This window comes from Ciconia boyciana, chromosome 4 (assembly GCF_034638445.1).
Source record: "Ciconia boyciana chromosome 4, ASM3463844v1, whole genome shotgun sequence".
NCBI classification, from domain to species: Eukaryota; Metazoa; Chordata; class Aves; order Ciconiiformes; family Ciconiidae; genus Ciconia; species Ciconia boyciana.
The window spans coordinates 66770445-66787652 of NC_132937.1; the positions used below are offsets into that span (position 1 = coordinate 66770445).

The 17208-nt window shown below is 42.1% G+C and overlaps 1 protein-coding gene across 1 annotated transcript in view; it reads right to left on the reverse strand.

Annotated features, from left to right (window-relative positions):
* The window catches only part of ROR2 (receptor tyrosine kinase like orphan receptor 2), a 159059-nt gene extending 154550 nt beyond the window's left edge, over positions 1-4509 (reverse strand). The window contains exon 1 of the mRNA XM_072859667.1: positions 4252-4509. Within this exon, the coding sequence (XP_072715768.1) occupies positions 4252-4342 (91 nt within the window). The 5' untranslated portion in view covers positions 4343-4509. The remainder of the gene's footprint in view (positions 1-4251) is intronic.
* Between the last annotated feature and the right edge of the window lie 12699 nt (positions 4510-17208).

Sequence of the window (17208 nt, forward strand, 5' to 3'; positions counted from 1 at the left end):
TGCTGAGCCTAATGACAACTTCCTTTACAAAGCAACAGCCTCACAATGAATAAACAAATAGCAAGCCATCCTTTGCACACAGAACACAGTGACAGATGCTATAAATTAGATGGAATACTGTAAGTAGCATTTCTTCCCTCTGAGCAACCGCACGGTGCAACACAGAACATCTATATAAAGATTTATGTATAAAAAACAAAGGAAGTTTGCTTAACATTTTTTCTTTGCCTGCAATGTTCAAAATAATACAAAGAAGCTCTTTTAAAATAAATTCTCTCAGTCAAAAGTATGATTAAAAACTTCAGATGCTGACTGGTTCTAGCCGACATTTTTATTGAATATAAAATGTGAATTTAAGACTCTGAAGATAAGCCATGAAGAGGACACTGCAAGTCTTCTATATAGAAGATTCTCATAGTTACCAAACAAAACTCAGTATTTATTAACATTCTTTCCTTTTACATTTCATTCTCATTGGCCAGTGGGCTAAGACTGTCAGTTTTCTAATTAGTGGTCAAACATATTTCCATGCCAATGACAGTTCTGAAAGCTATTCACACCTTACACAAAGTGCAGGGAGTTTACAAAAAAAGATCAGCTTTCCTGCAAACAACTGGAAGCTCACTAAACAGGATTAATTTGCCTCGTCTGTCAACCGGTCCTTTTCTTCCTGCATCTTGCATTTCTATGCTGTTTACAGCAGAAAAGAGATTAAGGAGAAAACTGCAATTCCATTGCAAATGCTTAACATAATCAAGACACTCAAGGGGAAAAAAACATTCAGTGGCAACCCTTGACCCAAGGATAAACTTCACCACTAAACTATTTAACGAATTAATTAACGCTAGGAAAGGTTTGATTAAGGTTCGACCTAAAAATAGTTAATGTAGTCAATGTAATTTATTAAAAGCTATGTGAAGATTTCTTGTACTCAAAGCTGTATCGACTTTTACCAGGTGACCTATGTACAATTTCCAGAGCTTAATCTCATTTATTAAAGTCAGGAAGGAGCTAAATCTCATGCAACTTTAAAGATTCAAGCATTTCACAACTTTTTGTAGTTAGGCAAAGGCGTTCAGAAGTAATCTGTACTTGTATTAATTTCTCCACTAACATTGTACTCGAAGAAATTAGGGTTTTTTTCTTTATAAAATTAGGTAGAAGTTTACAAACTTCAGGGCTTGCAAAACCATAGCACAGTTACCATCATGTTTTCATTCCCAGACATTCTGTTGGGACCAATTTTTTTTTTTTTTTAAAGACGATGTCCTGCATACTTCGCAAGTCATGCGGGTATTAACTTCAGGTTGATCAAGCGTCCTTTCCTATTTAATGGTAAGGAGGCAAAAGTTTGTAAGGCGAGTACGTTGTGCATCACCAGTTTCAAGAAACGACCATCCATCCTAGTTTCTATTGCCTCTCACTTGGTCATTGTAAAGTGAACACTGAAAAGGCTGAAATAACGTTTTCATAAATAAACGTTTAAATGAAAGGTAGATTAACAAAGACTCTATTTACCATTAAGCAAATCTAATTAAACAGACGAATACCGCTTAACAATAGAAGTACACAAGTATTTATTGCTGTGATTATGGGCTCTCAACCACTGTGCTGCACGTTCAGTCAAGAAAATGGAGTCTCAGACTTCATGCCTATCGAAGTACAGCGAATCCACGCTTCCCACAGGTGGTTGAGACGATTATCGCAAGCCCGTTTACAGGGTAGCAATAAAAAAAAAAAAAAAAGAATCCCCAAACCCGGTTTTAGTGGTCGTTCGTGATTTTATGCTGCCTCCGAGCAGGCTGAAACGTTCTCACGGAACTTGCAATGCCTCCGACGACATGTGCCGGCGGAGAGAGCGGTACCGACGCCCACAAAAGACGACGGAGATGCGCTGCCACGCTCGCACCCCCAGCCGCCCCAGCGCTTTTTTGGCCCATTCTGCCCCGCTCCCGGCGCGGTGCCCAGGAGCCCGCACTCCCCCGGGAAGCCCCCTCTGGGCGGGAGCAGAAAGGGTGGCGGTGGCAGATGCACAAGCGTGGGTGTTCACGGGCTGCGGGCGGGCCAGGGAAGGGCGGCAAGGGAAGGGAGAGAAGCAGCTCCCCGGGCACCCTGCACGCCTCCCCCCCGCTGCGTCCAAAAAAACCAGATTCAGCTGCTGGGGGAAAGCAGTGGGGACGGGACAGAAAGCCCGGCATCTCCTTTTACATCCCGCAGAGGACGACTGCCGTCCTCCCCGCGGCCCCGGGAGGAGGCGCAGCCCCCAGCCTCCCCCCCCGGCCCGGCCGATCCCCGGAGCCCGGGACCCCGCAGCAGGGGCAGGGCGGCGGGGCAGGCCGCGCAATTTGTCAGCGGGCCCCCTTCAAAGGGAGCAATAAAGGCACTAGGAAAAATAAACGCGACGGGAACCGACCCCAAATCCGCGAGCTGTAACACGCTCGCCTCCCGCTCCCCCCCCCCGGAAAAGCCCCAGACCTCTAGCTTTCTGCTGACCCTCTCCCTTCGCGGTAACGCAACAAATGGCAAGACCCGGGACCCCGGAGCTCAATAACAGGAAATATAGGCATCTGTCACCTCCCGGGGAGAGGTAAATGATTAGCGAAAGCAACAAAGGGAAGAAAAGCCCTTTCAAACGTGCAATTGATTAACAAGTACCCTCTAATCTGCAGCATCACTGTTTTTCCTTAAAGACATCATCGGTCTCCTCCTGCATTTCGGTGCCATTAAGGTAAAGGCAGGGGGAAGGCGCTGCTCGCCCGCCGAGCTCCCGCGCTGCCCGGCGGGGACAGCACGGGAAGGGTCACAAACCCGGCATGGAAATGGTGCCGCCTGTCATCTCCCCCTTCAGTGCCTGGGCAAAGCGCCCCGGGAAGGAGTTTGTGAGCAAGGTTTATCTGCTGCAGAGGGGGAGAGGGCAATTTTCCACAGAATGGTTCCACGAAAGATCAAAGAGCTGAATCCGGCAGCTCCTACCTCCCCGGTGCATTTCACATCCCAGGGAAAACGAAAACGTTAAACCTCCCCTTTTCTGCTCTGAAAGCACCACACATCTTAGGCGTGCGGGGGGGGGCGGGGGGGGGGGGAGAAGTTTATGCGGCTTCTTTTACAGGAACTGTAACTCTTACACCATCGCGGGTCTCCAACCCCACACGCTCCCTAAGGTCCCTATAAATCACGGCGCTCGCCTCGGAGATGCCGGACAAACTGGCAACTGTTCAGCAGCCGCACTGCCGCTGCCACGGCGCAAGGTCAGCTGTTAATAAGGGCAGTTTATTCAGCCTTAAAAACAATCGCGGAGCTCGCTGAACCGAGTCCTAGTGTTTCCTGAGTCCAAAGGCTGACCTCCTCAGCCCCCGAGGGTCGGCCAGGTACACAGAGGAAATGGGACCCTCTAAAGCTCACATGCACGCAGAAAGAGACCCCGCCGAGCCTCCATCAGCTGCAAGCGCGGCGGCTGCCCCCTCGCCCACTCAACCTTAATCCCCCCCTTCCTCCTGGTTCCCGCTGAGATTCTGGCAACACTCAACGGCCCAAATAATAACACATTATTATAACCACTCCGAGGGGAGGGCTGGAGGGCGGGCGGAGTGAAGGAGGAGGCTCCACTCCACTCCACTCATTGCTATCCACCCTCGGCAACGACAAAACCCCCAACTTTTCCTTTGTTTTCTCCTTCTTTCCCCCTCCCCCCAGTCGCCACCAACCAGCCTCGGTGCGCTGAACCGGCCGAGGGAGGCACGGAGCGCCCGCCGACAGCGCCGGGCCGGGACGCCGGGATGCGCTCGGCGAAAAAGTTGTAGCCAGCCTTCCGCGGCGCAGGAACCGCTGCCTCCCGCCAACCCCCGCCCCCTCGTAAAGAACCGCAACATCAGGTTTCCATTTTGCCAAGCAGAACCGAAAAAAAAAAGAAAGAAATGAAGGAGGGAAGAAGAAAGAAAGAAAGAAAGACAGAAAGAAAGAAAGAAAGACAGAAAGAAAGACAGAAAGAAAGAAAGAAAGAAAGAAAGAAAGAAAGAAAGAAAGAAAGAAAGAAAGAAAGAAAGAAAGAAAGAAAGAAAGAAAGAAAGAAAGAAAAAGAAAAAGTACCCAACACCAACCACCAGCCGGGGATGCGGGCGGCTCCGCCGGTCCCGAGCGGACAGGCGCCGCTCCCCTAGAAAGACGCGCGGCTCCCCCTGCCTCCCCTCTCCCGCACGCCCCGTCCCGAAAAGCGGCCGCATACCCCCGCCAGCCGGGGGTCCCGCTCCTTACCTGCCGCGCGGAGGCGGAGGAGCGAGGCGGCCGCCAGCAGGGCCAGGAGGCGACCCGCCGCCCCCCGCCGCCCCGCCGCCGCCGGGACCATTGCTGCCCGGCCGACCGCCGCGGCAGAGCGCCCGCGGGGTAGCAGCGCCCGCGGGCGGAGCGGGGTGCCGCTGCCGCTGCCGCTGCCGCGGGGGCTCGGCGCTGCCGCAAACTTCTCCTCGGCACCGCCGCCCCGGCCCTGCGCTCCCGCTAACGGACTGTCCCCGACTGGGGGCGGAGGAAGCCGCGCTCCTTTCCCCTCCTCCTCCTCCTCCTCCTCCTCCTCCTCCTCCTCCTCCTCCGTCCCCAGCATCCCAACGTCACCCGGGACAAGCCCGGCACAGGGGAGGGGAGAGGCGCGGAGGGGCGGACAGCCCAAGGACAGTCCCTGCGCTGCGGCACCCTCTGCCGGGGGCAGCCCCCGCCGCCGGCCCCGGCGCGGCCGAGCCCGCACCCTCCTTTCCCTCCGCACAGGGGCAGGGGGGCCTGGCGACCCCCAGGAGCTTGGGCTTGGGCCCCCTCGGAAGGGCGAGCCCTGTCCCCAGAAGCCTCGGGAGCCTTCAAGCTTCCTCAGAAAAATCCCCAATAAAACAAAAATAAGCGGGCGGGGGGTACAGCGGCTAAAACCACTCCTGCTTCTCTCCTTTGCCTCCTTCCTCCTCGCTGCACCATTGACGCCTTTTTGCACCCACACAGCGCTAAGCGATTGAAAAGTTACTCCTGTCCTCAAAACGTCCGGGGGCGTCCGCCCCGCCGCACGTACTCCGAGAGGCAAGGGCCACCGCGACCGGGATCTACGCACTCTACCGGTTCTCTCTTGTTAGGGTGTCAAAAGTAAATTTTACTTTCTGTCTTTAACAGGCAGAAAGTTATTCTGCTCCCAGTAAAGCTTCAAAACATTCCAAAGTTATTCACTAGCAGAAATAAGGGCATTCTGAGCACAATTTAAATATGCTTTTCAAAATTCTTTTTAGTTTATATTTTTTGCAGGTCAAAGGAATCAGTACTCTAAGATAATGTGGAACTGTGAGCAGGCATCTGTTAACTATGTCATATAAATTCCAAGAACACAGTAACACCTGAATATTTGCTATAATTTTAAAGTCATAATTCAACAACAAATTTAATCAGATGTCTTCTCTATAAATACAACATTCCTATTGTTTTAGACTTCATTTCTAAAGATTTGACGCTGAGTAGTCCTGAATACATACAAATCCCTTTAAGTTCTTCCCCAAATCAAGCTCTAAATTTACAACTGTTTCAGTGAAATTCATTTTCCATCAAATTTACTTCTTATTGCAAACAAAGGCAAACACTACAACATATTCTTTCTTCCTGCTTTTGCACCCTGTTTCTTTCCTCTCAGGTCTCTAGTTCCATCTTGAAAATTCTTCTGGCACCTAAGGATGACAAAAGGAGGTCCTGATCCCTCTTTGGCAGGAATGTAGGACTGACTGAATTCCGTCCCCTGCCATCACAACAACACATTTTATAATCCCTTTCATAAACATACAAAACCTAATGTAAAAGTAGTGAGGATTTTTTTTATAAGCTCCACTTTTTAGATTAAAGGCTGCTCCAGACCTTGCCGCTTTGATGGTTAGAAACCTGCTCCTAATTTCAAGCCTATACGTATTCATGACCAGTTTATATTCCTTATCTCTTGTGCCACTCTTATCCTTTCACATAAATAGCTTCCCACTTCCTCTCTCTAGGGTATAAAATGACCAGAATCACACCTCAACCTTTATTTTGTTACACTAAAAAAGCCTAAAGTTTTAAATTTCCTCTGAAGTGATCAGTTCTGCATTCCCTGATCACCCTAATCCTTTTTCCTGCCACTCTGCCTACCACCCATCCCCCCATATTTTTGGCAGTCTGATTTAATCTTTCTGAAGATGGGTGGCTCGAGCTTGGCATAGTATTGGAGATGCTTTCTCTACCAGAGCACTTCTAATTTCCTTTCTGTGCCAAAAAGACTAACTGATACATCCTGATGATTACAGCACCTTTCCAGTTACAGATATTCTATGATGTGTTAGAAAATCTACATTCTCTCTTTCTTTATTGTTTCCAGTGTATACCTAACAGCAGAGAACTGCATCAAAATTTTACATGTCTGGCCTCGCAAACCCTCCCCCCCTTTTTTGTACCTCAAGTCATCAAGACCAGTTCTTTCTGTAAGATACCCTGCTCCATCTTTTGTCAAGAATACCTCTTGGCTCTGCATCAGCAAAAAATTTTGGCTGCACATGGATAACGTGTCCTACGGCTTTTGTGAATACATTAAATCTATATTAAATATCAGAGATCAATAGTGAAAAGCATCCCTCCACCTAACAGTTTGCAATTCAAAATGTCTCATTTTCCTCTCTTCTGCCAGCTCATCATCCACCTTACAGTCCATCGAGGAATGCCCATAAGCTCCATCTTAACCCATAACTTTAATATGGAGGTATTTGAAATATTCAACTCAAGTCCAGACAAATGAGGTCTAGTGTGTCCTTTGTTTTGAAAATCACTGAAAGGAAGCTATCAAGGTCACCTCACATGATATCACTTTAGTAAGTAAGTTCTATTCTATTAACTTCCATGATGTTATTTTTTCTTCCAAACTCTGTTCCAGAGCTTTGTAAATTCCTGAGGCCAAGCTAACAGAACTGTAGGTATCTGGATTACTTTTTCTCACTCTTCATAAATATCATCTACAGAGCTGAAAAAAGCCTTGATCTCTGGGGAAATGGGCAAGATCACATAGCCACATAACATGATACAGGAAGCATAGGCACCACATGAACTGAGGATAAGAAAAAGACTATATACTCTTCTGCTCCTCTCCAAAATAAAGCTGTTACTTGCCACTGGCTATAAGTAGCTTCCCAGTTACACGATACTGCACCTCCTTCAGTAGATTACATGGGAGGAGTGGGGAAAGAAAAGAAAAAAATATTTAAATAGCCCTGCAGCTGAATGTATTCCTTCTCCTTTCCCCCATTTTTATTTTATTCCACAGTTCTGGCAATATCTGCTCTTTGGTTGTGATGATAAGCACACTTCTTATTAGGTGATGGGATTAGTTTTCTAATGCAGGGCAATAGATGAACTCAGTGCCAAGAATTATGCCCAAGAAACTATAGCAGAGACAGTACTGTGACTTTTACAACAAAGTTTAATTGGTTAAAACCTGTAGCAGTTACCTGCCTAAAACCTTACAAACTCTGAGTCTATGTTCCTCGGAGTTTATGATTGTTCAGCTGAGTTTCTTACCTTCCAAACATAATACGGGATAAAACTGCTTGCATAAATTAGCCTACATTTTGCATAATCTTCCCAAGAAATAATATTTTGCTTTTTTTCTCTGATGCTCTCAAAAAATCTCACAAAATAACTAGGCTATGGATCCAAATAATTTTTGCATTTGGGAATAAATTAGCATTTGATAGAAACTTCAGTTGCGAGCTATTTTTCTGATTTAGCAGGGGAAACTGGTTACATTATGAAGGCTAAATGACTGAACCAAGTTAGCTGTTGAGAATTTAAGTCTCCTTCGTAGCCACAAGTGATTTTGTCACTGACCACAAAAACTGCCATTTCATATTTCACATTTGCAGGGAGAATCACTTGGCAGGACTGAGGCAAAGTCACTACAGTGAAGAAACCACAGTACAAATTCTCGTTCTATACAGTAGAAAAATATGTACAGCAGGCAAAGAAGCATGGACAACTGCACATTTCTTCTGAGTTGGTTCACCCTACTCGTGTAAGCCATTAGAGTGCTCACTTGTGTTTTGCAGCATATGGTCCCAAACTGTTTTGTCACTATTTGACAAAGAAAAAGCTGTGCGTGTATTTGTTTGCATGACCATATGGTACGTGCCTGATAGGAGTAGTTGAGAGCAACGGGCAAAGCTGGAATCCAGCCTGAACTTGCTTGGAAATCCCTGACAGAATTTGGATGGATTCCCTTTGTCATGTGTACCTGCATTCATAATAAATATAACAAAAGTAACTTTAAAGAAAATGTAAGATCAGATGTGGTTCAAACTTCAAGGTCTTAGTGTTCCTATAATCATTCTACAAGCTTAGATAAGTTTTAATTGGTGCACTATCTTTATTAAAAAAATTAATTCCACACTTGATTTTTCTATTCCTATGATGAAAGCAGCACAGAAAACATTATTGCAAACGTTACCTACATGCTTCACATTTGCAGCATCAACTCTTGGTCTTTCTTCTACAATGGTAAAGTATGTCCCACAGAATTCTGCTATGGGCCAAAACTGAAAAAAGGCTTTAGGCATCTAAAATAGGATTCAGACACACAAGTCCAAATTTGTAACCCCAAAATGTACCTGTTTAATCGTGAATGTGTCATTAGCTGTCTCCTGTTTGGTGTAAACATTCCTTGCACACCTGGACATTTATACATTGCCAGAACTGCCACAGCCACAGCAACTGAATGCCCAGTTCCACTGAGGTCCAGAAACTTTCCCAGCACAATGCCTGAGAGTCTTGACAACCCATGCCTGATTCTCAAACAGTTCAAAACAGTTTTCTTCAAAAACTCAAACAGTTTTTGTCACTGGCTTCTGAAAAGCACAGCTTGGAAGGAAACTGTGGTGATGGTACCCGGTGTTATGCATTGGTCCAGCAAATACCAGCCTAACGTATGAAGAGCTGGGCTCTTGACCTTTCTCAACATCTAGGCCCTCAGGGAGTGACTTTGCCACAAGACACTATGCAGAAGAGCAGGACACACTCTACCCCTCTTACTGAAGCTGTGCCATTGTGTGTAAACGAACGTGAGAGTCTTGGGATGGAAGTGAGAAGGCACAAGGGGAAGCCCTGCTGTGTGTTTTGGGCACTGAGCAAGGTGTAGGATGTCTGTGAGACTCGTCACCCTGATAAATGTTACAGTTGGCGACTCATTGAATAAAACCAAAAATAGTTTTGGAGCTGCCACTCAAATAAAGAACTGCAGGTTCACAGTCTACCTGCGCATTTCTGATTTTTTTTTAACAAAACTTGTAACTATCCAAATAAAAAAACCGTTAAAAACACTCACCAGAAAACCTTTTTCTCTACTGGAAGCAAAATAGTATCAGGTTTGATCCACACTTTTAGACCATTATTTATTATGCTTCAAATATACATCATATTGTGGTACATATATGTATATTAAAATAGCCACAATAAACATTTTGCAGGAAATGCTTTTCCTCCAGGAGGTAAAGCCCATTTCTAAATGGGCTCAGGAGTCATGTCCCTTCTTGCTTTTGTTTCCAGCTCTACACGTACAAACATATAAAGCAGTATTGCCACAGAAGCTGGCCCACCACAGAATAAACAGATCTGACAAGTATGCACATCATCAACACTCTTTTTAAAAGATCACCAAGGGTACTTCTCATGCCTAGTACCACAACAATAAACACAGCTTTTCATTTATTTATTAAGTTAGGATGCAGGCAACACTCACAAAAACAGAGCTGATTCCCCTAACTTGTAAAATCATACTCACCTGATGGTCTGAACAACATGCAGTGTCTTCAGACCGATGCCTTCTCAATCCTCTCAGTCATAAAAACTGAAACAAAAACATAAAAACTCTCTTCTCTATCCATATTCCTACAGGTAAAACAATTAGAGAACGACTTATTGAAGATCAGAATCTGAATAGAGAAGGGGATTTAGGTTTCCATTATACAAATTAAACAAGAACATGAATGTCTGAATTAATTTAATTTAGAGCTCAACTAATCCGTGAAGTTGTTATGATTACACTAAGGAGTGATCTTGGCATTTAGCCTCTCATACTCCAAAAATAAAACTGAGGTTCTTTTTTCATGCAATTTTCATTATTGTTTGATGTTAGTGGTACTGAAATATTTATGTGTATTTATTTTAGTTGTTTATGTTAGCCATCGCCATGGCACTAGAATGCTACAGTTTTATAAATGACATGAACAATTAAAATTGTAACTACTTAACTTATGTAAACTCCAAAACAAGTTCTAGCTGTCAAGCTGGAGCACCAACACTCAGACATTTGACGGATTTCAAAGTAAAAAAAAAAGGGTTCCTATGTGCCCTTAACACCCTAAGTTACTTGCTGAGTTCATACAGAACTATAAATTCATTACCCAAGCTCTCAGTACTAGGATACTGTGTTAAGTACTGAAGTTTACAAGGCAACACCAAAAAAACAACATCTCTCAGTGAGGCAGACACCACAATGTCAGTGGATCTAGACACCGGAGAATGGTACACTATGCAGATAAAAATACAGTTCAATTCCAAAATGCATCAGATCTTTGCAAGCCACCACAAAACTATATATTATTTTATTTTGAAACGTCATCCTCTGGACGTGAAGGTCTCAGACAAACACTGTACTGAAGCAAGAGTTTAAAAGGCAGCACCCAACAGGTATTGACTACAGAGAATGCTCTTTTGAGAGCCTTGATGTGTATGTCAGTGTCTAAAGGACAGCTGTGGGGGAAATTGGGAAAGGGGAAAGAAGAAAAGGTGAGGATTTTTTTTGGTTTGGTGTGGTTTGGTTTTTTTGTTTTGTTTTGGACTGTGGTTTTGGTGGTTTTTTTTTTGTTGTTGTTGTTGTTTTTTTAAAGCTAGCCTTAGCTAGAGAACAGGCAGTCTTCAACATTGGCACACAGGGGTTCAGGGCCACAAACAGGAATCAGAAGTTTTATGCTCTGTTCCCAAGAGCACTTAAGCATACTCCAGATGGAGTATGCTTACTCCATTAAAAGCATACTCCTTACTCCATTAAATGCTTACTCCATCTCATTACAAGCTTGTCAAAAGTGCATCAAAGAATGCACTGTATTGGGGGGTGGGAGGGGAAGGATATACCTGAGAAAGAGGTAAAATCTGGGAGAAAACTAGAAACAATCAGCACAAGCTATTATTTCTTATGCCATAGACATGAAGTTTCCTGCTGCTCCTCTGCCTTTGCAGTCACAAAGTAGCCCCCAAATGGACAACAAACTCAGTCTAGCAGAGGTAGGCTAAACACATTGCAATCCTGCACTCGGGATCAGTCATGGGGTAAAATGAAATTCCTCTCCTTCCCTCTTCTCCATCCAAACTTGGGGGTGCATATGGCATACACACATAAGGGAGCAGGAGCGACCATGGGAAGAACTTCAAAGGCAACACACAAACAGTCATGGGAACATGAATACAACTAAAATCCATTTGGTGCTGCTGTGTTCTGTGGCATGGAGCACATGAGTGGAGAACGTATACTGAGCACCAACAGCAGTGTTTTCCCTTTGGTCTACAACACCAAGGAAGACATTATGCCACATTTTTCCCTTCTCTCACCCACAGTCTGAACTTTAAGACTTATGAAAAGAAAATTCAGCATATTGATGAATATTAAAATATTCAGGATACCATAAGCTAATAAAGTATTCTATAGCATTCACAGACCATTAGGCTTAAAGAATGGGAACCTGAGAGAGTGACATGGACTCGAATAGATGTACAAGCATGAATAAAACTGCTTAACACACACAAAACTAGTCAACAGTATAGATAACAGAGACTTCACACTGAAGTACAGTAAAGAAGATGAAGATGTGATTAGATTGGATTCTACTTTTGAAACATTTTAAAGACTGCATAAAACCTTTTCTCCCTGGAGAGATTTGTGAAGCCAATTAGCTGGAAAGAAAACAATAACTGGGTCCCCAACTCCCACATGGATTGCTGAGGTTCTCTTCTATTAAAAGCAGCATAGTGCTAACAAGTACAATTATTTTAAAATATACTTTTTTGTTATATGCAATTACAAGGTTGCACTGCATCTGAATTGGCTGTCAAATCGTTTTGGTCTTGCAGTGCTACTACCTTTTATATAGTATTTTTTCCTTCTTTGTTTCACCTTCTCTTTGTCTGTCCACCAGTCCCAAAAATACATACTTTAAAAAAAATAGAAAAGTGAGATACTTCTGTCCACTTAAAGATGCTTTCTACCTCTTCTAATTCCCTTTATTGGAATTGGAACAATCTGAACAGTTACTCGCTACACAACTACAAAAAGGAATCTGCGCCTTTTTTGTCCCTCTTCTAGAACTTCTTTGTTTTTATTAAAGTGTATTTTTAAATATCTAATTATCCCATCTCTTCTGCGCAGTTATGTTCTTTAAATTCTACAAGTAGAAAAACCTTGTCTAAATATATTTTTCCCTTCAAGATCTTATTATCTTCCCTTTTACATTCTATGTGTTTAATTCACAAAAGAGACAGAAGAAGACTGGAGACTAGCAATAATTAGAAAAATGATTCATGTTTTGTCTTAGGTTTAAATTGCAAGCTCAGTCTGATCTGCCAAGGGAGATACGTAATTGCCTCAACCTAAGGGCAGATTAGATAACGCTCCTAAATGAAAAGGTCATATCTCCATATACAACACAGGGAGAACAAAAGGGACTGAAGGCAAGTAAGTTGTTTCACCTTTCATTAGGGAATCAACATTTTTGTACCTGGTCAGCTACTTTGGTGGCACCATGTCCTGTTTCACTTCAGGAATCGTGAGAATATACTTCCTGGTTTGAGTCGCATTTATGCAATTGAATTTCTGCCTAATCTGAGGCTCTGCTTACAGGGATCAGTATCCCTCATCTGGCATCAGTCAGCATTCCCCACTTTGAACAAACAGGCAAGGATAGATTATCAGATCAGTCACTACTGTTGTCCCCTAACAGCTGTAATTTGACCAAGATAAAAAAAAAAACAGGAGGAAAAAACCCCCAAAACTTACTTTGGTTCCTATGTTGTTCAGAAATTGCTGGGCCACAGGTTTTATGGAGGTTTATCTCACTTGCATAACATCAGCTGCTGCTCTACACAAGTGTCTACGTGCCTTACATGAAATGCTCTTAAATGAACACTTCTTGATATCTTTCTTTCCCAACCAACCATAGCAGCAGCAGCAGCAGCGAACTTCTTACAACAAATCTGTAATTAAATTAAATAGCACAGTTAAATTAGACTCAGATGCTCTGAGCTATTGCATAGACTTGATGATATCTCTGAGACACCAGTGTCGTTTTTGTGGAGAAGAGTTCATCTAAAAGGCCCCAGAATGTGCCAGTTGCTGCCTTGTGCAACAGCTAGTGTTACGCAGTGCTGGCCCGGCGAAACTCAGACCCTGAGCACAACTCTCCTCTGTCAGGTTCCCAGCAACTACTGAGCAGCATGGGAATCAACCCAGCTAAGAAAAATAGGAAGTGGAGAAATGGGACAGCTCGTTTCCAACTCGGAGCTGAAGCCCTCTGGGAATGTCAAGGATAAATGGGGAAAGTCTGAACAGCACTTTTTCTCTTGCCTGTAAGTTGTGGATAATAGGGACAGCAAAGACAATGGAAGATAGTATTATTTGTCTGTGTGGTTGGTTCTGAAGTACTCAACATTTAATAGCAGCTAAGTCAGACAAGAAGGCATAGACCAATTTGGCAGAAAAGCTGCTGTTTAGTCTGTAACATAAAACGTATGAAGGTGGTCTATTTAAACTTCGCATTTCTACACTTGTATAGCTTTTAATTCAACAGGAAAGGGCAAAAGACAGCATAGATATTTGTACTTTTGAAAGGGTAGGGGAGGAATCAGGAGACTTTTGTTATATAGTGACTTACAGTGTACAGGGCTGCTTGCACTGAAATGAACCTGAATGGAGCAGACTGCTTCTGAGCCACACATGGCACTAGGAATAAAAACAACTAAATAAATACATCTGGGTAGAAGGAACCATGAGAAATCATTTTTTCCACTGTGAAATGGCGGGGGGGAAACGGGAATATTTTTTAGCAGAACTGTTGCCAGTGGGGCTGAATGTGAAACCTACAACTTGCCATGGATGCTAACCTCATTGAGGAAGTTTCTTTGTGAACAAGAGCTTGAATTCCTAGAACATTGAGATTGTATACTGGGTATATGCATTTTTTATTAATGATGCACCACAGACATGGTTTTATACTGATGTGTGTATATTATTGAAATAAAGAACCTTACAAGATCTAATGCAATCAACCACCAGTATCCCAAATCCACAATTTTTTTCCTTTTTGTTTAAATTCTTTGGAAACAATGCCATTGAAGTAAAATGAAGAAGACAGAATTAACAGTGCAATAAGGAGAAGATAACTTAAATCAGAGTTCTGCATATTCATTCTACTTCCAGTTTCTGTTTACATTTGCAGTTCATAAAATTATCTGTTATTGTACTGTCAGGCAATAAAATTCCAAAAAAAATTCAGCAAAACCACAAATATATTCCTCATATACAACATGACTGAGTTAGTTAATGCTAATGCTACTCTTGGAAATGTAACTTCTGCTGTTTACTTTTAGTTTACACCTTCAGCATTTTAAATAGCAGAAAATAAGCAACTGTTGCTAAGAATTCCAGACCAAAGCCTAATCCAAAAAATCTTGTCTTTAGCATTGATAATAACACTGAAAGATTGCAATATTTAAGACCTTAAAGTTAGCCTTCCTATTACCTACAATAAACTCCATGGCATTCGTTTTGTTTATTTAGTGGTATATAAGGTTGAGGAGACTTCTAGGACTACTTTAAGCCATAGCTTTTTCAACTTTCATTAGCATTAGTGGGAATCACACGCAGGCATCAGTGGCAGGATAAACTCTAAAAGAGTCCATTTTTAAATCAAAAAGCAGATTTAAAGACAGATTTTCATCAGCGCATTTTACATGACTATGCAAGGATTTTGATTTGATCCACACTCAGCAGGGGTGCCTGTTATTCAAACCATGTGGTATCCAGTTGGTATGCAGGGTATAATACTGCTGCTGTCAGCATTTGCTTTAAAATCTGATGCAATATATTACAAAGAAGATTTGAACAATCATAACTAAAATTTGTTGGGAAGACTTGAAACAAAGGATTGAATGAAGTTGAAAACTTATGGAAACAATAAAATCTGAAATGTTATAAAAAGAAACTTAGTATCCACATGGGAACTATTCTACAACCTTCTTGGCAAATTTTAATCAGACATGCCTAACAAAAGTAATATAACTAACTTCTATATAAACAAAAACATGCATACCTTCCAACAAAGGGATTAAACATTACAGTTAACATTTTTAGGACTACCATATATAGCAATACTTGGTGCAGTCTGATGGCACTGAACTTAGAAAAAATGCATAGCCAATTATCAAAATAATTTCTAATACATATCTGTTTATCAGGTCATCTTTCACTATTTTCCATGGTGAAGACTGTACTTAACATTTGTACAATGTAATTCTACCAGTTGTATTCCATCTAGCTTTATTTGGTCTTACTAAACCTCAGGAGAGACTTTTCTGTCCAAAACACATACACTGATAACCATAACCTTCACAACCTGCCATAATTAAACTTATTTAAAGTTTTACTATCAATGTTACTATAACTTGGTATTTAGACAGGTCTGTCAGAAGTTATGAATGAGTTCAGATGAAACAGTCATTTCCCAAAGAGATATAAAGCTTTACTGTAAATTACACAGCACTACAGGATTTGACTATTAAAGTTGTCCAGTGTTGAGTCCTTTTGCACGTTTAAGATCATCAAGATCTTGAGAAACAGAAAGGATACTCTTAACTGAGGTAAAGCCATCTTTCTTACAGGTGTTCTCTAGTCTGCTGTAGACAGCAATCTGATAACAAGTTCCTGGGCAGACAGACCTTGGTCCAGTATGATTAGCCTTTTATTAATGGAAGTTTTCTAGTATCAGCAAGACTAGACTCTACCACCAACTATTAATATGTACTTGATTCGGCTTCAGAACAGATTATAGGGCCTTTTGAGATCCTTTCCAAGATAACTTTTTTAAAAACAGCAAGATGGGTATTATTGTTAATACATAAAGTATTAAAAAAAACCTGTGACCACAATGAAATGTTAAAATTCTACCACGACAGACAAGTCATTTTTCACTGACATGAACAAACACTGAAGTGTCCAAATTTGTTTATGGAGATGAATACAACAAACTTGAGACTGAACTGAGGACTTAGAAAACACAGACATAATTTTTTGCAGTTGTAAGTTATAGGCAGTATTATTTTTCAGAGCATAGATTCTATCACAAATCATGAGTATCACTTTTTTTAAGGGACATGTTAGTATTAACCAAAGATAAAGGTTCTGGTGACAGTATGCTCAATTGTTCTGCTGGCAGAAGAAAAATGTATCTATCTGAATTGTGCTTTTGTCACTTTATCTATCCTACTGATTGGCATGCACTTACTTATTTCTTCTTCTTTTTGGCTTCAACATAGCCACTTGTACTTGCCAAGTCTGTGGTATAACCCTATGGAGATGTACACAAAAGGAATACATTGAAATAGAAAACTAAACTATTTTCCTCAGTTTAACCAATGGCAAAAGATTCTACAGAAACTTTTCAATTTCAGTTTTCAGCTCTTTCCCTTCCATTTGTATGGATTATTTATTATTTTTAAGAAAGAAAAAGATGGTTTATTAAAAACTAATGATGGAGCAACAATAAGAAAACAACAATGTATTAACAGTAAACTCAACTGTGCGTTGTTCAATGCTTCATTCTCAGCTTAGGAAGCCAGCTTCCAAAGCACAAAAGGACCAGCAAGATGTAGGGATTTTGGACTTTCTCTTAAGAAATATTTCCCTCACCTACTGTATACCTACACCACTTATGTAATATAGCAGACATTTATTTTTGTGTTAGACAGATAAATGGTGGTATTAGAGCACAAGGTTTCTTAAAAAGCAATATCATAGGGACTTTATTGATCACAAAGCACAGAACCAACCATCAGACATGGTACCAGAATGCATAGGTCACGTGTGTTTCTGGCAGTAGCCTTCTAGTCCTTTTGACTACTGATCAACACACCACCATA